This window comes from Hyla sarda, chromosome 6 (genome assembly GCF_029499605.1).
Source record: "Hyla sarda isolate aHylSar1 chromosome 6, aHylSar1.hap1, whole genome shotgun sequence".
In the NCBI taxonomy this organism is placed as follows: Eukaryota; Metazoa; Chordata; class Amphibia; order Anura; family Hylidae; genus Hyla; species Hyla sarda.
This window is the reverse complement of record NC_079194.1, coordinates 5,994,184-6,020,593: the sequence shown is the minus strand read 5'-3', so window position 1 is coordinate 6,020,593 and position 26,410 is coordinate 5,994,184. Positions and strand designations below refer to the sequence as shown.

Here is a 26,410-nt window from a genome sequence, read left to right as displayed (position 1 = left end):
GAGACGATAATGTGGAGGCCGCACTGCGGGAGGATATACAGGAGGAGACGATAATGTGGAGGCCGCACTGCGGGAGGATATACAGGAGGAGACGATAATGTGGGGGCAGCACTGAGGGAGGATATACAGGAGGAGACGATAATGTGGAGGCCGCACTGCGGGAGGATATACAGGAGGAGACGATAATGTGGGGGCAGCACTGAGGGAGGATATACAGGAGGAGACGATAATGTGGAGGCCGCACTGCGGGAGGATATACAGGAGGAGACGATAATGTGGAGGCCGCACTGCGGGAGGATATACAGGAGGAGACGATAATGTGGGGGCAGCACTGAGGGAGGATATACAGGAGGAGACGATAATGTGGGGGCCGCACTGCGGGAGGATATACAGGAGGAGACGATAATGTGGAGGCCGCACTGCGGGAGGATATACAGGAGGAGACGATAATGTGGAGTCATTATGGGGAGAAATATATGGAGATAATAATAATAAATCCTGATCGGGTTATAACCTATAAACCTCCAAACATAATGGAAGAGACAGAAGATCAATTACTGAGGAAATAATCAGCCAATCAGAACGAGGGGATAATAATGGAGACTTTATCCTGATATAAACTGGAGACTGAGACCTGAGAATCTCATAAAGGAAACAGGTAAGAACAATTATCTGTCCCAAATGGTGCAGGGCCTGACCAGAGGGGGCGCCCTACTAGACTTAACCAACAGACCTGACCAGAGGGGGCGCCCTACTAGACTTAACATTAACCAACAGACCTGACCAGAGGGGGCGCCCTACTAGACTTAATATTAACCAACAGACCTGACCAGAGGGGGCGCCCTACTAGACTTAATATTAACCAACAGACCTGATCAGAGGGGGCGCCCTACTAGACTTAATATTAACCAACAGACCTGACCAGAGGGGGCGCCCTACTAGACTTAATATTAACCAACAGACCTGACCAGAGGGGGCGCCCTACTAGACCTAATATTAACCAACAGACCTGACCAGAGGGGGCGCCCTACTAGATTTAATATTAACCAACAGACCTGACCAGAGGGGGCGCCCTACTAGACTTAATATTAACCAACAGACCTGACCAGAGGGGGCGCCCTACTAGATTTAATATTAACCAACAGACCTGACCAGAGGGGGCACCCTACTAGACTTAATATTAACCAACAGACCTGACCAGAGGGGGCGCCCTACTGGACTTAATATTAACCAACAGACCTGACCAGAGGGGGCGCCCTACTAGACTTAATATTAACCGACAGACCTGACCAGAGGGGGCGCCCTACTAGGCTTAATATTAACCAACAGACCTGACCAGAGGGGGCGCCCTACTAGACTTAATATTAACCAACAGACCTGACCAGAGGGGGCGCCCTACTAGACTTAATATTAACCAACAGTCCTGACCAGAGGGGGCGCCCTACTGGACTTAATATTAACCAACAGACCTGACCAGAGGGGGCGCCCTACTAGACTTAATATTAACCAACAGACCTGACCAGAGGGGGCGCCCTACTAGACTTAATATTAACCATTAGACCTGACCAGAGGAGGCGCCCTACTAGACTTAATATTATCCAACAGACCTGACCAGAGGGGGCGCCCTACTAGACTTAACCAACAGACCTGACCAGAGGGGGCGCCCTACTAGACTTAATATTAACCAACAGACCTGACCAGAGAGGGCGCCCTACTAGACTTAATATTAACCAACAGACCTGACCAGGGGGGGCGCCCTACTAGACTTAATATTATCCAACACACCTGACCAGAGTGGGCGCCCTACTAGACTTAATATTAACCAACAGACCTGACCAGAGGGGGCGCCCTACTAGACTTAATATTAACCAACAGACCTGACCAGAGGGGGCGCCCTACTAGACTTAATATTAACCAACAGACCTGACCAGAGGGGGCGCCCTACTAGACTTAATATTAACCAACAGACCTGACCAGAGGGGGCGCCCTACTAGACTTAATATTATCCAACACACCTGACCAGAGGGGACGCCCTACTAGACTTAATATTATCCAACAGACCTGACCAGAGGGGGCGCCCTACTAGACTTAATATTAACCAACAGACCTGACCAGAGGGGGCGCCCTACTAGACTTAATATTAACCAACAGACCTGACCAGAGGGGGCGCCCTACTAGACTTAATATTAACCAACAGACCTGACCAGAGGGGGCGCCCTACTAGACTTAATATTACCCAACAGACCTGACCAGAGGGGGCGCCCTACTAGACTTAATATTAACCAACAGACCTGACCAGAGAGGGCGCCCTAATTGACTTAATATTAACCAACAGACCTGACCAGAGGGGGCGCCCTACTAGACTTAATATTAACCAACAGACCTGACCAGAGGGGGCGCCCTACTAGACTTAATATTATCCAACAGACCTGACCAGAGGGGGCGCCCTACTAGACTTAATATTAACCAACAGACCTGACCAGAGGAGGCGCCCTACTAGACTTAATATTATCCAACAGACCTGACCAGAGGGGGCGCCCTACTGGACTTAATATTAACCAACAGACCTGACCAGAGGGGGCGCCCTACTGGACTTAATATTAACTAACAGACCTGACCAGAGGGGGCGCCCTACTAGGCTTAATATTAACCAACAGACCTGACCAGAGGGGGCGCCCTACTAGACTTAATATTATCCAACAGACCTGACCAGAGGGGGCGCCCTACTAGACTTAATATTAACCAACAGACCTGACCAGAGGGGGCGCCCTACTAGACTTAATATTATCCAACAGACCTGACCAGAGGGGGCGCCCTACTAGACTTAATATTATCCAACAGACCTGACCAGAGGGGGCGCCCTACTAGACTTAATATTAACCAACAGACCTGACCAGAGAGGGCGCCCTACTAGACTTAATATTAACCAACAGACCTGACCAGAGGGGGCGCCCTACTAGACTTAATATTAACCAACAGACCTGACCAGAGGGGGCGCCCTACTAGACTTAATATTAACCAACAGACCTGACCAGAGGGGGCGCCCTACTAGACTTAATATTAACCAACAGACCTGACCAGAGGGGGCGCCCTACTAGACTTAATATTATCCAACAGACCTGACCAGAGGGGGCGCCCTACTAGACTTAATATTAACCAACAGACCTGACCAGAGGAGGCGCCCTACTAGACTTAATATTAACCAACAGACCTGACCAGAGGAGGCGCCCTACTGGACTTAATATTAACCAACAGACCTGACCAGAGGGGGCCGCCCTACTAGACTTAATATTATCCAACAGACCTGACCAGAGGGGGCGCCCTACTAGACTTAATATTATCCAACAGACCTGACCAGAGGGGGCGCCCTACTAGACTTAATATTATCCAACAGACCTGTCCAGAGGGGGCGCCCTACTAGACTTAATATTAACCAACACACCTGACCAGAGGGGGCGCCCTACTAGACTTAATATTAACCAACAGACCCGACCAGAGGGGGCGCCCTACTAGACTTAATATTAACCAACAGACCCGACCAGAGGGGGCGCCCTACTAGACTTAATATTAACCAACAGACCTGACCAGAGGGGGCGCCCTACTGGACTTAAAGGGGTACTCCGGTGAAAACCTTTTTTCTTTTAAATCAACTGGTGGCAGAAAGTTAAACATATTTGTAAATTACTTCTATTAAAAAATCTTAATCCTTCCAGTACTTATTAGCTGCTGAATGCTACAGAGAAAATTCCTTTCTTTTTGGAACACTGATGACATCACGAGCACAGTGCTCTCTGCTGACATCTCTGTCCATTTTAGCAACCATGCAGAGCAGATGCATGCTAAGGGCAGCATGGTGGCTCAGTGGTCAGCACTGCTGCATTGCAGTGCTGGGGACTTGGGTTCAAATCCCACTAAGGACAACAATAAATAAAGCGTTATTATAATAACGTCAGCAGAGAGAACTGTGCTCGTGATGTCATCAGAGAGCATTCCAAAAAGAAAAGAATTTCCTCTGTAGTATTCAGCAGCTAATAAGTACAGGAAGGATTAAGATTTTTTAATAGAAGTAATTTACAAATATGCTTAACTTTCTGCCACCAGTTGATTTAAAAGAAAAAAGGTTTTCACCGGAGTACCTCTTTAACTATATAAATAGCAAAAAGGTTAAAAATTTAAGTGTTGGCCCTTTAAAAACTGATGAGGAAGAAATTATACCCGGGATCAAGAAAAAGCAAATATATTTAACAAATTCTTCTCCACTGTATTCACCGAGGAAAATGAAATGCCAGGTGAAATACAGCGAGATAAGGTAAATTCCCCAGTACAGGTCTAATAGGTCTAACCCAGGAAGAAGTACAGGTCACCTGTCTATAACCCAGGAAGAAGTACAGGTCACCTGTCTAACCCAGGAAGAAGTACAGTGCCGCCTACAAAAAAATCTAAATAGACAAATCACCAGGTCCGGATGACATTCATCTCCGTGTTCTAAAGGAATTAAGTAATAATATAGACAGACCCCTATTTTTAATACTCAGTGACTCTATAGGAACAGGGACTGTTCCTCAGGACTGTCTCATGACCAATATTTAAAAAGGGTTCAAAAGGTGACCCCGGGAATAATAGAGGACCGGAATCTAAATACAGAGCAATATCAAGGTAGAAGACTAAAAAATAATAAAAATAAAGGCCGGGGGTGGTTTATCATTATGGGGGCAGTGACCTGGGGGGATTATAACATTTAACAAGATCATTATTGCATTATTGCTATTCATATATCTAGTAAAGTCTGTGTCATGATCACGTCAGGTAGGGCAGGGAAGAAGTGCGCCCTAATGCACAAGACACCCCAGCAATCAATCACAACCTGAAGCCAGTCCATACACTGCGCTAATGTGCTGGCGCGTCAAATAATAAACAGGTACTGTACAAGGTCGGGGGACACGTCAAGAACACGAGGGGATAACACAATAACCAACAAACAGGACTAAGGAACTTATACACAGCAGGAATGCTAAATATCAACAAACAGAAATATCAAGGAAAGATATAACAAGATATAACATAATGACAATCAGATCAGGAACCAGAGAAACGGCAAATATGATAATATGAACAAGACTGATAACAGAATAAATATAAATCGGCTAAACAGGACCGGGATATCAGGGGATGAACAGGTTAACTGATGTCAGACACCATACAGGTCAGGATGCTAGAACACAATTCATACTAGACAGATAAAAGAAAAACTTCAAAAGCCAAACACCATAATATGGAGGAATACGGGTCCATATTCTAAACAGGAAAACTAAATACCGAACACTGGACTGAGAACTGGATTAGTCTGTACAGACTCCAAGAACTAAACAGGACAGATAACTAAATCTGAATACGGACTAACCTAGGTAACTAAATATATACAAAGCATAACCCTCCAACCCAGAGCAAAGTACAACCATAACAAGGCCAAAATCTAGATACACAGGACAAGAAGCCATGGCTGATACATATGACAGAAAGAGACTAAAGTGCTATGTAAAACATAGTGAAAAAATATTTCAAATAGCAGCCAGGAATACCAGCAGAGCTGGGGTCTAAATTACCCCACCCAGGAGACTATTGGATGGAAACATTAACACTATCCTCACCAAAGCACACAACATGCAAAAACTGTTCAGGCATTAAAAGAAGATGTGAATACACACCAACAGAGAAAAACATTGAATACAGACACTACAGTCTGCCTTTATTTAACCCTGTTTAATTATTTTGTCATTTCTTGAGCTCCTCAGGGGAGGGGCTGAAAGTTTTATATACATGTTAAGGTAGCTTGACACATTACCATAAGCCGAACCTTCCAAACATGGCAGGATTGGCTTAAAATCTATTGTTTTCACCCAACAGCAAAAAGGTGTATTTAGGCAAGTTGAATTTAAACATGGTCGATCCTATGTTCTCAAGGTAGATTAGCTACCACCAGAGGAGTCTGGAGGGAGGAGGACGACGACAGAAGAGTCTGGAGGGAGGAGGAGGACGACAGTGGAGTCTGGAGGGAGGAGGAGGACGACAGAGGAGTCTGGAGGGAGGAGGAGGATGACAGAGGAGTCTGGAGGGAGGAGGAGGACGACAGAGGAGTCTGGAGGGAGGAGGAGAACGACAGAGGAGTCTGGAGGGAGGTGAGGAGGACGACGAAGGAGTCTGGAGGGAGGTGAGGAGGACGACGAAGGAGTCTGGAGGGAGGAGCAGGACGACAGAGGAGTCTGGAGGGAGGAGGAGGATGACAGAGGAGTCTGGAGGGAGGTGAGGAGGATGACAGAGGAGTCTGGAGGGAGGTGAGGAGGACGACGAAGGAGTCTGGAGGGAGGAGCAGAGGAGTCTGGAGGGAGGAGGAGGACGACAGAGGAGTCTGGAGGGAGGAGGAGGACGACAGAGGAGTCTGGAGGGAGGAGGAGGACGACAGAGGAGTCTGGAGGGAGGTGAGGAGGACGACGAAGGAGTCTGGAGGGAGGTGAGGAGGACGACGAAGGAGTCTGGAGGGAGGTGAGGAGGACGACGAAGGAGTCTGGAGGGAGGAGCAGGACGACAGAGGAGTCTGGAGGGAGGAGGAGGATGACAGAGGAGTCTGGAGGGAGGTGAGGAGGACGACAGAGGAGTCTGGAGGGAGGTGAGGAGGACGACGAAGGAGTCTGGAGGGAGGAGCAGAGGAGTCTGGAGGGAGGTGAGGAGGACGACGAAGGAGTCTGGAGGGAGGAGCAGGACGACAGAGGAGTCTGTAGGGAGGAGGACGACAACAGAGGAGTCTGGAGGGAGGAGAAGGAGGACGACGACAGAGGATTCTGGAGGGAGTAGAAGGAGGAGGACAACAGAGGAGTCTGGAGGGAGGAGGAGGAGGACAGAGAAGTCTGGAGGGAGGAGGAGGATGAGGACAGAGGGGTCTGGAGGGAGGAGGACAGAGGGGTCTGGAGGAGGAGGACAGAGGGGTCTGGAGGGAGGAGGAGGAGGACAGAGGGGTCTGGAGGGAGGAGGACAGAGGGGTCTGGAGGAGGACAGAGGGGTCTGGAGGAGGAGGACAGAGGGGTCTGGAGGGAGGAGGAGGAGGACAGAGGGGTCTGGAGGGAGGAGGACAGAGGGGTCTGGAGGAGGAGGACAGAGGGGTCTGGAGGAGGAGGACAGAGGGGTCTGGAGGAGGAGGACAGAGGAGTCTGGAGGAGGACAGAGGGGTCTGGAGGAGGACAGAAGGGTCTGGAGGAGGACAGAAGGGTCTGGAGGAGGAGGACAGAGGGGTCTGGAGGAGGACAGAAGGGTCTGGAGGAGGAGGACAGAGGGGTCTGGAGGAGGACAGAAGGGTCTGGAGGAGGAGGACAGAGGGGTCTGGAGGAGGACAGAAGGGTCTGGAGGAGGACAGAGGGGTCTGGAGGAGGACAGAAGGGTCTGGAGGAGGAGGACAGAAGGGTCTGGAGGAGGACAGAAGGGTCTGGAGGAGGAGGACAGAGGGGTCTGGAGGAGGAGGACAGAGGGGTCTGGAGGAGGACAGAAGGGTCTGGAGGAGGAGGACAGAGGGGTCTGGAGGAGGACAGAAGGGTCTGGAGGAGGACAGAGGGGTCTGGAGGAGGACAGAAGGGTCTGGAGGAGGAGGACAGAAGGGTCTGGAGGAGGACAGAAGGGTCTGGAGGAGGACAGAGGAGTCTGGAGGAGGACAGAAGGGTCTGGAGGAGGAGGACAGAGGGGTCTGGAGGAGGACAGAAGGGTCTGGAGGAGGACAGAGGAGTCTGGAGGAGGACAGAAGGGTCTGGAGGAGGAGGACAGAAGGGTCTGGAGGAGGACAGAAGGGTCTGGAGGAGGAGGACAGAGGGGTCTGGAGGAGGAGGACAGAGGGGTCTGGAGGAGGACAGAAGGGTCTGGAGGAGGAGGACAGAGGGGTCTGGAGGAGGACAGAAGGGTCTGGAGGAGGACAGAGGGGTCTGGAGGAGGACAGAGGGGTCTGGAGGAGGAGGACAGAAGGGTCTGGAGGAGGACAGAAGGGTCTGGAGGAGGACAGAAGGGTCTGGAGGAGGACAGAGGAGTCTGGAGGAGGACAGAAGGGTCTGGAGGAGGACAGAAGGGTCTGGAGGAGGACAGAAGGGTCTGGAGGAGGACAGAAGGGTCTGGAGGAGGACAGAAGGGTCTGGAGGAGGACAGAGGAGTCTGGAGGAGGACAGAAGGGTCTGGAGGAGGACAGAAGGGTCTGGAGGAGGACAGAGGGGTCTGGAGGAGGACAGAGGAGTCTGGAGGAGGACAGAAGGGTCTGGAGGAGGACAGAAGGGTCTGGAGGAGGAGGACAGAGGGGTCTGGAGGAGGACAGAAGGGTCTGGAGGAGGAGGACAGAGGGGTCTGGAGGAGGACAGAGGAGTCTGGAGGAGTACAGAGGTGTGGTAAATAGAAAACTACGAACCCCATTTTTTAAACATCATTAATATAATTCTTACTTTGGCTAAACCTGAGACATAACTCTCAGTAATTGGAGCGTTTAACACTTTATTATCTGGACCATACAGAAGGAGAAGAACTTACAATTTCGAAAACTTTGAAGAAGTCGATGTTGGCGTACAGCACGTCCTCTACCCTCTGTAGCCTCTGCTGGGACAGGACGCACATGGCGTTGCGCACGGTGTGCATCCCGCGGCGGCTGCCGAAGATGATGAATCTCTCCAGGAGGCTCTGGCTGCAGGCGATGTCCTTCAGAGTCAGGTCAGGTATCCCGGAGGCGAACTACAGAGAAATGAGATTATTACAATTATCTTATTGTATAGGAAGCATTTATGGGCAGGATAAGGTCCCTATAACCATCATATGTCGAGTACATATGTCTATGTAAAAATGGTAATTGGTTCTGGGGCCTCGGAACCATTGTATGTTGAATACATATCTCTATGGGAAACTGCCAATTGGTTCTGGGATGACCATTGTATGGGGAGTGTTTAACAAACCAGGGTGCCTCCAGCTGTTGCACAACTACAACTCCCAGCATGCATGTACAGCCATTGACTGTCTGGGCATGCTGGGAGTTATAGTTTTGCAACAGCTGGAGTCACACTGATAGGGAAACATTGATGTATGGGGTGTATAGTGTGTATATGTATTGTATGTGATGTGTGACATTGTATACAGTACTGTACAGTTCTTTATATACCTTCAGGGGGGACAGAATGTCCTCCATTACCATCCTGCCGACTACAGCTCTATAGGAAAGGAAGGGGAGGGCAGCCAGCAGCTCATTGGATGCCTGCAGCAAGATGCAGCAGGCTATTGGCTATGGCTGCACTGGGGGGGCGGGGCTTACACAGAGCTCACAGTGGAAGCCTGTATGAGTTAGCAGGACAGCATGTGAGTAACAGGAGGCAGAACGGGGCACACGGGGACATTAAACAACGATCTGTCAGTTGGTGAAGTTGTCAGCGCTGTCATATAGCTGTTTGTACGATGGCCCCGACACACAGCAGCATCATATGTCGATGCTGCCTTCAACATACGATGGGCTCTGAGAGGCCATCATATGTTGAAATGATCATATGTCGAGGCCATCATAAGTCGGGGGGGGGGGGGGGGTCACTGTATTCTGTAGACAATTCTGATCTCCCACATATTTACTAAGGTGAAAAATATAAAACCAAAATAAGGAGCTCAATGTAGAAGTGATTCACGACCAACATGTTGGATCCATAGATAACAGCAGTATACAGATAGAGCTGGAGGAGATGTGTATTACTAATATTTATCCTGACCCCATAGAGATAGCAGCAGTATACAGATAGAGCTGGAGGAGATGTGTATTACCAATATTTATCCTGATCCCATAGAGATAGCAGCAGTATACAGATAGAGCTGGAGGAGATGTGTATTACTAATATTTATCCTGATCCCATAGAGATAGCAGCAGCAATATACAGATAGAGCTGGAGGATAGGTGTATTACTAATATTTATCCTGATCACATAGAGATAGCAGCAGTATACAGATAGAGCTGGAGGATAGGTGTATTACTAATATTTATCCTGATCACATATATAGCACAAAAAATAAAGGGTACACTAAGATAACACATCGTAGATCCGAATGAATGAACTAATCGTATGAAATACTTTCGTCTTTACAAAGTTGAATGCGCTGACAACAAAATCACACAAATTATCAATGGAAATCATCAACCCCTGGAGGTCTGGATATGGAGTCACCCTCAAAATCACAGTGGAAAACCCCACTACAGGCTGATCCATCTATATGTAATGTCCTTAATACAAGTCCCAATGAGGCTCAGTAGTGTGTGTGGCCTCCACGTGCCCGTATGACCTCCCTACAACGCCTGGGCATGATCCTGATGAGGTGGAGGATGGTCTCCAGAGGGATGTCCTCCCAGACCTGGACTAAAGCATCCGCCAACTCCTGGACAGTCTGTGGTGGATGGAGCGAGACGTCCCAGATGTGCTCAATCGGATTCAGGGGAACGGGCGGCCAGTCCATAGCATCAATGACTTCCTCTTGTAGGAACTGCTGACACACTCCAGCCACATGAGGTCTAGCATTGTCTTGTATTAGGGGGAACCCAGGGCCAACCGCACCAGCATATGGTCTCACAAGGGGTCTGAGGATCTCATCTCGGTACCGAATGGCAGTCAGGCTACCTCTGGCAAGCACATGGAGGGCTGTGCGGCCCCCCAAAGAAATGCCACCCCACACCATTACTGACTCACCGCAAAAATGGTCATGCTGAGGGATGTTGCAGGCAGCAGAATGTTCTCCACGGCGTTTCCAGACTCTGTCACGTCTGTGAACCTGCTTCCATCTGAGAAGAGCACAGGGCACCAGTGGCGAATTTGCCAATTTTGGTGTTCTCTGGTAAATGCCAAATGTCCTGCACTGTGTTGGCTGTAAGCACAACCCCCACCTGTGGACGTCGGGCCCTCATACCACCCTCATGGGGTCTGTTTCTGACCGTTTGAGTGGACACATGCACATTTGTGGCCTGCTGGAGGTCATTTTGTAGGGCTCTGGCAGTGCTCCTCCTGCTGCTCCTCGCACAAAGGCGGAGGTAGTGGTCCTGTTGCTGGGTTGTTGCCCTCCTACAGCCTCCTCCACGTCTCCTGATGTACTGGCCTATCTCCTGGTAGCGCCTCCATGCTCTTGACACTACGCTGACAGACACAGTAAACCTTCTTGCCACAGCTCGCATTGATGTGCCATCCTGGATGAGCTGCACTACCTGAGCCCTGTGTGTGGGTTGTAGACTCCGTCTCATGCTACCACTAGAGTGAAAGCACCGCCAGCATTCAAAAGTGACCAAAACATCAGCCAGGAAGCATAGGAACTGAGAAGTGGTCTGTGGTCACCACCTGCTGAACCACTCCTTTATTGGGGGTGTCTTGCTAATTGCCTATAATTTCCACGTGTTGTCTGTTCCATGTGAAATTGATTGTCAATCAGTGTTCTTCCTGAGTGGACAGTGGGATCTCACACAAGTGTCAGTGACTTGGAGTTACAATGTGTTGTTTGTGTTCCCTTTATTTATTTTTTTGAGCAGTGTGTATATCCTGATCCAATAGAGATAGCAGCAGTAGTTTACAGTATACAGAGCTGGGGAAGTGTATAACTACTATACAACGTGATCCTATAGAGATAACAGCAACAGCAACAACGGAACCTAAACGGAAAACAAACAAAAATGGAGAAAGACTGGGAAAGAGTCTCCTCTGTCCTCCACTCGTTACCTGTATTAATGGCTCCTGTATGAACTTATCAGTATAAAAGACACCTGTCCACAACCTCAAACAGTCACACTCCAAACTCCACTATGGCCAAGACCAAAGAGCTGGCGAAGGACACCAGAAACAAAATTGTAGACCTGCACCAGGCTGGGAAGACTGAATCTGCAATAGGCAAGCAGCTTGGTGTGAAGAAATCAACTGTAGGAGACATTGTTAGAAAATGGAAGACATACAAGAACACTGATAATCTCCCTCCATCTGGGGCTCCATGCAAGATCTCACCCCGTGGTGTCAAAATGATCACAAGAACAGTGAGCAAAAATCCCAGAACCACACGGGGGACTTAGTGAATGACCTGCAGAGAGCTGGGACCAAAGTAACAAAGGCTACCATCAGTAACACACTACACCGCCATAATTAAATTAATTCTTTAAAAATCAGACAATGTGATTTTATAGATTTTTTTTCTCATTCTGTCTCTCATAGTTGAGGTTATAACCTATGATGATAATTACAGCCTCATCTTTATAAGGGGGAGAACTTGCACAATTGGTGGCTGACTAAATACTTTTTTGCCCCACTGTAGCAGCAGTATACAGATAGAGCTGGAGGGCAGGTGTATAACTACTATATATCCTGATCCAATAGAGATAGCAGCAGTATACAGATAGAGCTGGATATGAGGTGCATAACTACTATATATCCTGATCCCATAGAGATAGCAGCAGCAGTATACAGATAGAGCTGGAGGGGAAGTGTATAACAACTATATATCCTGATGCCACAGAGATAGCAGCAATATACAGATAGAGCTGGAGGGGAAGTGTATAGCTACTATATATCCTGATCCCATAGATAACAGCAGTATACAGATAGAGCTGGAGGGCAGGTGTATAACTACTATATATCCTGATCCCATAGATATAGCAGCAGCAGTATACAGCAGTGTCAAACACAGGCAGCACTCCAAATTCAGGTGCAAAATAGAAGTGGCTTTATTCACACCAAATAGTGCAAGGCCTCAGGTCCGACCAGAGCGTGCACCCTTTACTTCTGGACTTGTGTGCTGCTCTACTTGCTGTATATAGCAGCAGTATACAGATAGAGCTGGAGGGGAAATGGATAACTACTATATATCCTGATGCCACAGAGATAGCAGCAATATACAGATATTGCTGGAAGGGAGTATAGCTAATACATATCCTGATCCATAGAGATAGCAGCAGTATACAGATAGAGCTGGAGGGCAGGTGTATAACTACTATATATCCTGATCCCATAGAGATAGCAGCATTATACAGATAGAGCTGGATATGAGGTGTATAACTACTATATATCCTGATCCCATAGATATAGCAGCAGCAGTATACAGATAGAGCTGGAGGGCAGGTGTATAACTACTATATATCCTGATCCCATAGAGATAGCAGCAGCAGTATACAGATAGAGCTGGAGGAGAGGTGTATAACTACTATATATCCTGATCCCATAGAGATAGCAGCATTATACAGATAGAGCTGGATATGAGGTGTATAACTACTATATATCCTGATCCCATAGATATAGCAGCAGCAGTATACAGATAGAGCTGGAGGGGAAATGTATAACTACTATATATCCTGATGCCACAGAGATAGCAGCAATATACAGATATTGCTGGAAGGGAGTATAGCTAATACATATCCTGATCCATAGAGATAGCAGCAGTATACAGATAGAGCTGGAAAGGGAGAGGACTGTGAACTGCGCAGAGGGATCTGATAGGTGATGAGGTCATCTTGGAGTTTAGATGAAGTCAGCTGACCAGGACTGACCACTTTCTCTGACACATTAAACATTGTGATTTTCTGTGGGTCAGATTGGTGATCACATGACCAAGTTACAATAATGAAAAACATGGACGCATCTGTTCTGGAATAAAAAAAGATGGCGCCGTAGGACTTGAGATGTGGAGTGTGCTGGATATGGGCAATAGGAACACAATCCGGAGTGCTTCTTTAAGTTGTCAGACCAGAAAATCCATGAACAGCTCTTTACATACAACGACCCCATAGAGGGAACTGGTCAGAAAGTGATCCCTGGATCTCCACGTTTCAGATCTGATGGGCCCGGCGGACATATTTATCTGCTGAGAAGATAATGGGGCGCCCTTTGTTACCAATCAATATGGGGAACGAGGAATCATCAGAGAGGAACTAATGTGGCCCCAGGGGGATCCGGTTACCTGCCAGTGTATTATGGCTGACGGAGGGAGATGACTGATCCGATTGGGTCCCAGTATAATACCGCCATTCAGTCAGACAGTCATTACATCCTGCGCCGCACGTCACTGCACAGGACCCCATGACAAAACTTCATGTCCTATTGTGGGGATCTCTGGTTTCAACTCAAAAATCTATTCACGATTTTACATTTTTCCTCTTCTGAATTGTCCCAAATACAAGAACCGGACCCCAAATAGATGGAACTCAACTCCACCGGACAAGACAGGACAGTAATTCTGTGTTTGATGGAAAATAAACAATTGTCAGTGCAGTGTTACCCATCCAGGGTACCTCCAGCTGTTGCAAAACTACAACTCCCAGCATGCCGAGAGTTGTAGTTTTGCAACAGCTGGGGGCACCCTGGTTGGGAAACACTGCATTAGACCATGTCAAAGGCTGTCTGGGCATGCTGGGAGTTGTAGTCTTGCAACAGCTGGTGACAGCCGGGTTGGGTAACACTGCACTTATGGGATGTAGAAAGGCTGTCTGGGCATGCTGGGAGTTGTAGTTTTTAAACAGCTGGAGGAACCCTGGTTGAGTAACACTGCACTTATGGGATTCACCAAAGGCTGTCCGGGCATGCTGGGAGTTGTAGTTTTGCAACAGCTATGGCACCCTGGTTGGGAAACACTGCATTAGACCAAGTCAAAGGCTTTCCAGGCATGCTGGGAGTTGTAGTTTTACAACAGCTGGGGACAGCCTGTTTGGGCAACACTGCACTTATGGGATGGACCAAAGGCTGTCTGGGCATGCTGGGAGTTGTAGTCTTGCAACAGCTGGGGACAGCCTGTTTGGGCAACACTGCACTTATGGGATGGACCAAAGGCTGTCTGGGCATGCTGGGAGTTGTAGTCTTGCAACAGCTGGGGACAGCCTGTTTGGGCAACACTGCACTTATGGGATGGACCAAAGGCTGTCTGGGCATGCTGGGAGTTGTAGTCTTGCAACAGCTGGGGACAGCCTGTTTGGGCAACACTGCACTTATGGGATGGACCAAAGGCTGTCTGGGCATGCTGGGAGTTGTAGTCTTGCAACAGCTGGGGACAGCCTGTTTGGGCAACACTGCACTTATGGGATGGACCAAAGGCTGTCTGGGCATGCTGGGAGTTGTAGTCTTGCAACAGCTGGGGACAGCCTGTTTGGGCAACACTGCACTTATGGGATGGACCAAAGGCTGTCTGGGCATGCTGGGAGTTTTTAAACAGCTGGAGGCACCCTGGTTGGGAAACACTCTCCTAAAGTATTGTTTCTCGCATTAATTCCAGTGAAACCAATGACCGGCTGAATCACCGGATGATGACCCCGACACATTTCGGACCAGATAATAAGGTAAATGTATCGGCCGCTCCCGGTGACTCAGGAGACTTTCTGTAATCTTCTTATTATGGCTCCAGATGATACAAATCATTCTCCTTCTTTCCCAGAAATCTTCTGGTCACTGAGGGAGCTGAGTCAGTGTGAACAAGGCCCAATAGGGATGACTCAGCTGCTGCAGCGCTGCATTGCTCTCTAGAATGTGACCTATTGACCCCAGCTCCTCCACAAATAAATGATCTGCTGTGATGGAGAGAATGGAGCTCGGTCACCAGATAAGAGGCCAGAAGCCTCCAAGGCCTAAGACGATTACTGAGCCCGAGATTTAGGCTTTTCTGCTGACTCAGGAGACGGATTATTTGTGGCCAAAAACAAGTGCAAGAAAGGTCACGTGATGAAGAGCGAAGGAGCCGCAAAGGGAAAGGGCAGTGGTCCTAGATAGATAGATATGAGATGGATAGATAGATAGATATGAGATAGATATGAGATAGATAGATAAATAGATAGATATGAGATAGATAGATATGAGATAGATAGGAGATAGATAGATAGATATGAGATAGATAGATAGGAGATAGATAGATAGATATGAGATAGATAGATATGAGATAGATAGGAGATAGATAGATAAATAGATAGATATGAGATAGATAGATATGAGATAGATAGGAGATAGATAGATAGATAGATATGAGATAGATAGATATGAGATAGATAGATAAATAGATATGAGATAGATAGATATGAGATAGATAGATAGATAGATATGAGATAGATAGATATGAGATAGATAGGAGATAGATAGATAGATATGAGATAGATAGGAGATAGATAGATAGATATGAGATAGATAGATATGAGATAGATAGATAAATAGATAGATATGAGATAGATAGATAGATAGATATGAGATAGATAGATAGATAGATAGATATGAGATAGATAGATAGATATGAGATAGATAGATATGAGATAGATAGATATGAGATAGATAGATAGATAGATAGATATGAGATAGATAGATAGATAGATAGATAGATAGATAGATAGATATGAGATAGATAGATATGAGATAGATAGATATGAGATAGATAGATAGATATGAGATAGATAGATATGAGATAGATAGATATGAGATAGATATGAGATGGATAGATAGATAGATATGAGATAGAGAGATAGATAGATATGAGATAGATAGATAGATAGATATGAGATAGATAGATAGATATGAGATAGATATGAGATAGATAGATATGAGATAGATAGATAGATATGAGATGGATAGATAGATAGATATGAGATAGATAGATAGATATGAGATAGATAGATAGATAAATAGATAGATATGAGATAGATAGATAGATAGATATGAGATGGATAGATATGAGATGGATAGATATGAGATAGAGAGATAGATATGAGATAGATAGATAGATAGATAGATATGAGATAGATAGATAGATAGATAGATATGAGATAGATAGATAGATGTGAGATAGATAGATAGATAGATAGATATGAGATAGATATGAGATAGATATGAGATAGATAGATAGTTAGATAGATATGAGATAGATAGTTAGATATGAGATAGATACAGTGGGGATCAAAAGTTTGGGCACCCCAGGTAAACATTTGTATTAAAGGGGTATTCCAGGCAAAAACTTTTTTTTATATATATCAACTGGCTCCGGAAAGTTAAACAGATTTGTAAATTACTTCTATTAAAAAATCTTAATCCTTCCAATAGTTATTAGCTTCTGAAGTTGAGTAGTTTTATGTCTAACTGCTCTCTGATGACTCACATCCCGGGAACTGTGCAGTTCCTATGGGGATATTCTCCCATCATGCACAGCTCCCGGGACGTGACATCATCATTGAGCAGTTAGACAGAAAACTTCAGAAGCGAATAACTATTGGAAGGATTAATATTTTTTTTTTATAGAAGTAATTTACAAATCTGTTTAACTTTCCGGAGCCAGTTGATATATATAAAAAAAAGTTTTTGCCTGGAATACCCCTTTAATCCTTCCAATAGTTATTAGCTTCTGAAGTCTTCTGTCTAACTGCTCAATGATGATGTCACATCCCGGGAGCTGTGCGTGATGGGAAAATATCCCCATAGGAGCTGGACAGCTTCCGGGACGTGAGTCATCAGAGAGCAGTTAAACAGAAAACAACAACTTAACTTCAGAAGCTAATAACTATTGGAAGGATTAAGATTTTTTTAATAGAAGTAATTTACAAATCTGTTTAACTTTCCGGAGCCAGTTGATATATAAAAAATAAGTTTTGGCCTGGAATACCCCTTTAATGTGCATAAAGAAGCCAAGGAAAGATGGAGCAATCAAATTACAGATTAGACATTCTTATAATATGTCAACAAAAGTTACATTTTATTTCCATCATTTACACTTTCAAAATAACACAAAACAAAAAAATGGCGTCTGCTAAAGTTTGTGCCCCCTGCAGAGTTAATATCTTGTTCTGCCCCCTTTGGCAAGTATCACAGCTTGTAAACGCTTTTTGTAGCAGCCAAGAGTCTTTCAATTCTTGTTTGAGGTATCTTTGCCCATTCTTCCTTACAAAAGTCTTCCAGTTCTTTGAGATTTCTGGGCTGTCTGTCACGCACTGCTCTTTTAAGGTCTATCCATAGATTTTCAATTATGTTGAGGTCAGGAGATTGTGAAGGCCATGGCAAAACCTTCAGCTTACGCCTCTTGATGTAATCCCCTGTGGATTTCGAGGTGTGTTTAGGATCATTATCCATTTGTAGAAGCCATCTTCTCTTTAACTTCAGCTTTTTCACAGATAGCATCAAGTTAGCATCCAAAATTTGCTGAAATTTTATTGAATCCATTTTTCCTTCTACTCGTGAGATGTTCCCTGTGCCACTGGCTGCAATACAACCCCGAAGCATGATTGATCCACCCCCATGCTTAACAGTTGGACAGAGGTTCTTTTCATTAAATTCTGTTCCCCTTCTTCTCCAAACGTACCTTTGCTCATTCCGGCCAAAAAGTTACATTTTAACCTCATCGGTCCACAGAACTTGTTTCCAAAATGCATCAGGCTTGTCTATATGTTCATTTGCAAAGTTCAAACACTGATTTTTGTGGTGAGGACGTAGAAGAGGTTTTCTTCTGATGACTCTCCATGAAGACCATATTTGTACAAGTATCTCTTTATAGTGGAATAGTGAACCACAACTCCAGTGTCTGCCAGATCTTTCTGGAGGGATTGTGCAGACAAATGTGGGTTTTGAATTGTTTTTCTCACAATCCTGCGAGCTGTTCTGTCTGATATTTTTCTTGGTCTTCCAGATCTTGCTTTAACTTCCACTGTTCCTGATGACGGAAATTTCTTAATTACATTCCGAACAGAGGATACTGACATCTGAAAACGTTTTGCTGTCTTCTTATAGCCTTCTCCAGCTTTGTGAGCGTCAACTATTTTCAGTTTCAGATTTCTAGACAACTGCTTAGAAGAACCCGAGGTGCTGATTGTTGGGGCAAGGTCAGATGAGTCTGGGCATTTATAACCTTTGAGATTGACATCACCTGGTCTTCCCAGATGATGATTGAGAACAATCCATGACACTGGCAGGTCTCAGCTTTGCAAAGGGGGCAGTGCATGCTATGAATTCTGCAGGGTGCCCAAACTTTTGCAGACCCCATTTCTTTGTTTTCTGTTATTTTGTGTAAATGATGGAAATAAAATGTAACTTTTGTTGACATATTATAAGAATGTCTAATCTGTAATTTGATGCCTTTTGGAGATTTTTCCATCTTTCCTTGGCTTCTTTATGCACATTAATACAAATGTTTACCTGGGGTGCCCAAACTTTTGATCCCCTCTGTAGATAGTAGTCTTTGTGAGAAAGGGGGTATGGGGAGCATTCTATGTAACAGAGGGTATGGGGAGCAGTCTATGTAACAGAGGGTATGGGGAGCAGTCTATGTAACAGAGGGGATGGGGAACAGTCTATGTAACAGAGGGGATGGGGAGCAGTCTATGTAACAGAGGGTATGGGGAGCAGTCTATGTAACAGAGGGGATGGGGAGCAGTCTATGTAACAGAGGGGATGGGGAGCAGTCTATGTAACAGAGGGGATGGGGAGCAGTCTATGTAACAGAGGGAATGGGGAGCAGTCTATGTAACAGAGGGTATGGGGAGCAGTCTATGTAACAGAGGGTATGGGGAGCATTCTATGTAACAGAGGGGATGGGGAGCAGTCTATGTAACAGAGGGGATGGGGAGCAGTCTATGTAACAGAGGGGATGGGGAGCAGTCTATGTAACAGAGGGAATGGGGAGCAGTCTATGTAACAGAGGGTATGGGGAGCAGTCTATGTAACAGAGGGGATGGGGAGCAGTCTATGTAACAGAGGGGATGGGGAGCAGTCTATGTAACAGAGGGTATGGGGAGCAGTCTATGTAACAGAGGGGATGGGGAGCAGTCTATGTAACAGAGGGTATGGGGAACAGTCTATGTAACAGAGGGGATGGGGAACAGTCTATGTAACAGAGGGGATGGGGAGCAGTCTATGTAACAGAGGGGATGGGGAGCAGTCTATGTAACAGAGGGTATGGGGAGCAGTCTATGTAACAGAGGGGATGGGGAGCAGTCTATGTAACAGAGGGGATGGGGAGCAGTCTATGTAACAGAGGGGATGGGGAGCAGTCTATGTAACAGAGGGTATGGGGAGCAGTCTATGTAACAGAGGGGATGGGGAGCAGTCTATGTAACAGAGGGGATGGGGAGCAGTCTATGTAACAGAGGGGATGGGGAACAGTCTATGTAACAGAGGGGATGGGGAGCAGTCTATGTAACAGAGGGGATGGGGAACAGTCTATGTAACAGAGGGGATGGGGAGCAGTCTATGTAACAGAGGGTATGGGGAGCAGTCTATGTAACAGAGGGGATGGGGAGCAGTCTATGTAACAGAGGGGATGGGGAGCAGTCTATGTAACAGAGGAGATGGGGAGCAGTCTATGTAACAGAGGGGATGGGGAGCAGTCTATGTAACAGAGGGGATGGGGAGCAGTCTATGTAACAGAGGGGATGGGGAGCAGTCTATGTAACAGAGGGGATGGGGAGCAGTCTATGTAACAGAGGGTATGGGGAGCAGTCTATGTAACAGAGGGGATGGGGAACAGTCTATGTAACAGAGGGTATGGGGAGCAGTCTATGTAACAGAGGGTATGGGGAGCAGTCTATGTAACAGAGGGTATGGGGAGCAGTCTATATAACAGAGGGGATGGGGAGCAGTCTATGTAACAGAGGGGATGGGGAGCAGTCTATGTAACAGAGGGTATGGGGAGCAGTCTATGTAACAGAGGGTATGGGGAGCAGTCTATGTAACAGAGGGGATGGGGAACAGTCTATGTAACAGAGGGGATGGGGAGCAGTCTATGTAACAGAGGGTATGGGGAGCAGTCTATGTAACAGAGGGGATGGGGAACAGTCTATGTAACAGAGGGGATGGGGAGCAGTCTATGTAACAGAGGGGATGGGGAGCAGTCTATGTAACAGAGGGTATGGGGAGCAGTCTATGTAACAGAGGGGATGGGGAGCAGTCTATGTAACAGAGGGGATGGGGAGCAGTCTATGTAACAGAGGGGATGGGGAGCAGTCTATGTAACAGAGGGGATGGGGAACAGTCTATGTAACAGAGGGGATGGGGAGCAGTCTATGTAACAGAGGGGATGGGGAGCAGTCTATGTAACAGAGGGTATGGGGAGCAGTCTATGTAACAGAGGGTATGGGGAGCAGTCTATGTAACAGAGGGGATGGGGAGCAGTCTATGTAACAGAGGGTATGGGGAGCAGTCTATGTAACAGAGGGTATGGGGAGCAGTCTATGTAACAGAGGGGATGGGGAACAGTCTATGTAACAGAGGGTATGGGGAGCAGTCTATGTAACAGAGGGGATGGGGAGCAGTCTATGTAACAGAGGGGATGGGGAGCAGTCTATGTAACAGAGGGGATGGGGAGCAGTCTATGTAACAGAGGGTATGGGGAGCAGTCTATGTAACAGAGGGGATGGGGAGCAGTCTATGTAACAGAGGGGATGGGGAGCAGTCTATGTAACAGAGGGTATGGGGAGCAGTCTATGTAACAGAGGGGATGGGGAGCAGTCTATGTAACAGAGGGTATGGGGAGCAGTCTATGTAACAGAGGGGATGGGGAGCAGTCTATGTAACAGAGGGTACGGGGAGCAGTCTATGTAACAGAGGGGATGGGGAGCAGTCTATGTAACAGAGGGGATGGGGAGCAGTCTATGTAACAGAGGGTATGGGGAGCAGTCTATGTAACAGAGGGTATGGGGAGCAGTCTATGTAACAGAGGGTACGGGGAGCAGTCTATGTAACAGAGGGGATGGGCACAGTCCATGACACGTGGGGTACGGTATACATTCTTTGTAGGACTATTACAGTGTGTATGTTACTTGTTACTTTTGCTGTGTGGTGTCTATTACTGACTGGGACACAACTCACCCTGTAGGTCATTATGGGTCGATATTATATATTAATATATATTACCGCAGACCCCTTTATATTACCGCAGACCCCTTTATATTACTGCAGACCCCTTTATATTACTGCAGACCCCTTTATATGACTGCAGACCCCTTTATATCACTGCAGACCCCTTTATATTACTGCAGACCCCTTTATATTACTGCAGACCCCTTTATATGACTGCAGACTCCTTTATATGACTGCAGACTCCTTTATATCACTGCAGACCCCTTTATATTACTGCAGACCCCTTTATATTACTGCAGACCCCTTTATATTACTGCAGACCCCTTTATATGACTGCAGACCCCTTTATATTACCGCAGACCCCTTTATATTACTGCAGACCCCTTTATATTACTGCAGACCCCTTTATATCACTGCAGACCCCTTTATATTACTGCAGACCCCTTTATATTACTGCAGACTCCTTTATATTACCGCAGACCCCTTTATATGACTGCAGACCCCTTTATATTACTGCAGACCCCTTTATATTACTGCAGACCCCTTTATATTACTGCAGACCCCTTTATATGACTGCAGACTCCTTTATATGACTGCAGACTCCTTTATATGACTGCAGACCCCTTTATATTACTGCAGACCCCTTTATATTACTGCAGACTCCTTTATATTACCGCAGACCCCTTTATATTACTGCAGACCCCTTTATATTACAGCAGACCCCTTTATATGACTGCAGACCCCTTTATATCACTGCAGACTCCTTTATATTACTGCAGACCCCTTTATATTACTGCAGACCCCTTTATATTACAGCAGACCCCTTTATATGACTGCAGACCCCTTTATATCACTGCAGACTCCTTTATATCACTGCAGACCCCTTTATATTACTGCAGACCCCTTTATATGACTGCAGACCCCTTTATATTACTGCAGACCCCTTTATATTACAGCAGACCCCTTTGTATTACTGCAGACCCCTTTATATTACTGCAGACTCCTTTATATCACTGCAGACCCCTTTATATTACTGCAGACCCCTTTATATTACTGCAGACCCCTTTATATCGCTGCAGACCCCTTTGTATTACTGCAGACCCCTTTATATTACTGCAGACCCCTTTATATCACTGCAGACCCCTTTATATGACTGCAGACCCCTTTATATGACTGCAGACCCCTTTATATTACTGCAGACCCCTTTATATCACTGCAGACTCCTTTATATTACTGAAGACCCCTTTATATTACTGAAGACCCCTTTATATGACTGCAGACCCCTTTATATTACCGCAGACCCCTTTATATCACTGCAGACCCCTTTATATCACTGCAGACCCCTTTATATTACTGCAGACCCCTTTATATTACTGCAGACCCCTTTATATGACTGCAGACCCCTTTATATTACTGAAGACCCCTTTATATCACTGCAGACCCCTTTATATGACTGTAGACCCCTTTACATCACTGCAGACCCCTTTATATTACAGCAGACCCCTTTATATTACAGCAGACTCCTTTATATGACTACAGACCCCTTTATATCACTGCAGACCCCTTTATATTACCGCAGACCCCTTTATATGACTGCAGACCCCTTTATATCACTGCAGACCCCTTTATATTACTGAAGACCCCTTTATATCACTGCAGACCCCTTTATATTACTGCAGACCCCTTTATATGACTGTAGACCCCTTTACATCACTGCAGACCCCTTTATATTACAGCAGACCCCTTTATATTACAGCAGACTCCTTTATATGACTACAGACCCCTTTATATTACCGCAGACCCCTTTATATGACTGCAGACCCCTTTATATCACTGCAGACCCCTTTATATTACTGAAGACCCCTTTATATTACTGAAGACCCCTTTATATCACTGCAGACCCCTTTATATGACTGCAGACCCCTTTATATCACTGCAGACCCCTTTATATTACAGCAGACCCCTTTATATTACAGCAGACTCCTTTATATGACTGCAGACCCCTTTATATTACTGAAGACCCCTTTATATGACTGCAGACCCCTTTATATTACCGCAGACCCCTTTATATCACTGCAGACCCCTTTATATTACAGCAGACCCCTTTATATTACCGCAGACCCCTTTATATTACAGCAGACCCCTTTATATTACCGCAGACCCCTTTATATCACTGCAGACCCCTTTATATCACTGCAGACCCCTTTATATTACAGCAGACCCCTTTATATTACAGCAGACCCCTTTATATTACCGCAGACCCCTTTATATCACTGCAGACCCCTTTATATTACTGCAGACCCCTTTATATGACTGCAGACCCCTTTATATCACTGCAGACCCCTTTATATTACCGCATACCCCTTTATATCACTGCAGACCCCTTTATAGGACTGCAGACCCCTTTATATCACTGCAGACCCCTTTATATTACCGCAGACCCCTTTATATTACAGCAGACCCCTTTATATCACTGCAGACCCCTTTATATCACTGCAGACCCCTTTATATTACCGCAGACCCCTTTATATCACTGCAGACCCCTTTATATTACCGCAGACTCCTTTATATTACTGCAGACCCCTTTATATCACTGCAGACCCCTTTATATTACTGAAGACCCCTTTATATTACTGCAGACCCCTTTATATTACCGCAGACCCCTTTATATTACTGCAGACCCCTTTATATTACTGCAGACCCCTTTATATCACTGCAGACCCCTTTATATTACTGCAGACCCCTTTATATTACCGCAGACCCCTTTATATTACTGCAGACCCCTTTATATGACTGCAGACCCCTTTATATCACTGCAGACTCCTTTATATTACTGCAGACCCCTTTATATTACTGCAGACCCCTTAATATCACTGCAGACCCCTTTATATTACTGCAGACCCCTTTATATTACTGCAGACTCCTTTATATCACTGCAGACTCCTTTATATTACTGCAGACCCCTTTATATGACTGCAGACCCCTTTATATGACTGCAGACCCCTTTATATGACTGCAGACCCCTTTATATTACTGCAGACCCCTTTATATTACCGCAGACCCCTTTATATCACTGCAGACCCCTTTATATGACTGTAGACCCCTTTATATCACTGCAGACCCCTTTATATTACAGCAGACCCCTTTATATTACAGCAGACCCCTTTATATTACAGCAGACTCCTTTATATGACTACAGACCCCTTTATATCACTGCAGACCCCTTTATATTACCGCAGACCCCTTTATATGACTGCAGACCCCTTTATATCACTGCAGACCCCTTTATATTACTGAAGACCCCTTTATATCACTGCAGACCCCTTTATATGACTGCAGACCCCTTTATATCACTGCAGACCCCTTTATATTACAGCAGACCCCTTTATATTACAGCAGACTCCTTTATATGACTGCAGACCCCTTTATATTACTGAAGACCCCTTTATATGACTGCAGACCCCTTTATATTACCGCAGACCCCTTTATATCACTGCAGACCCCTTTATATCACTGCAGACCCCTTTATATTACAGCAGACCCCTTTATATTACCGCAGACCCCTTTATATTACAGCAGACCCCTTTATATTACCGCAGACCCCTTTATATCACTGCAGACCCCTTTATATCACTGCAGACCCCTTTATATTACAGCAGACCCCTTTATATTACAGCAGACCCCTTTATATTACCGCAGACCCCTTTATATCACTGCAGACCCCTTTATATTACTGCAGACCCCTTTATATGACTGCAGACCCCTTTATATCACTGCAGACCCCTTTATATTACCGCATACCCCTTTATATCACTGCAGACCCCTTTATAGGACTGCAGACCCCTTTATATCACTGCAGACCCCTTTATATTACCGCAGACCCCTTTATATTACAGCAGACCCCTTTATATCACTGCAGACCCCTTTATATCACTGCAGACCCCTTTATATTACCGCAGACCCCTTTATATCACTGCAGACCCCTTTATATTACCGCAGACTCCTTTATATTACTGCAGACCCCTTTATATCACTGCAGACCCCTTTATATTACTGAAGACCCCTTTATATTACCGCAGACCCCTTTATATTACTGCAGACCCCTTTATATTACTGCAGACCCCTTTATATGACTGCAGACCCCTTTATATCACTGCAGACCCCTTTATATTACTGCAGACCCCTTTATATTACCGCAGACCCCTTTATATTACTGCAGACCCCTTTATATTACTGCAGACCCCTTTATATGACTGCAGACCCCTTAATATCACTGCAGACCCCTTTATATTACTGCAGACCCCTTTATATTACTGCAGACTCCTTTATATCACTGCAGACTCCTTTATATGACTGCAGACCCCTTTATATTACTGCAGACCCCTTTATATCACTGCAGACCCCTTTATATCACTGCAGACCCCTTTATATTACCGCAGACCCCTTTATATCACTGCAGACCCCTTTATATCACTGCAGACCCCTTTATATTACAGCAGACCCCTTTATATTACTGCAGACCCCTTTATATCACTGCAGACCCCTTTATATTACTGCAGACCCCTTTATATCACTGCAGACCCCTTTATATCACTGCAGAC

General features: G+C 45.9%; 1 protein-coding gene across 2 annotated transcripts in view; it reads right to left on the bottom strand.

Moving 5' to 3' along the window:
• ABCA4 (ATP binding cassette subfamily A member 4) overlaps positions 1-26,410 on the bottom strand; it is a 319,079-nt gene that overhangs the window by 253,483 nt on the left and 39,186 nt on the right. For both annotated transcript variants that reach the window (XM_056523119.1, XM_056523115.1), the window contains one exon: positions 8,551-8,748. In XM_056523119.1, the coding sequence (XP_056379094.1) occupies positions 8,551-8,748 (198 nt within the window). The remainder of the gene's footprint in view (positions 1-8,550; positions 8,749-26,410) is intronic.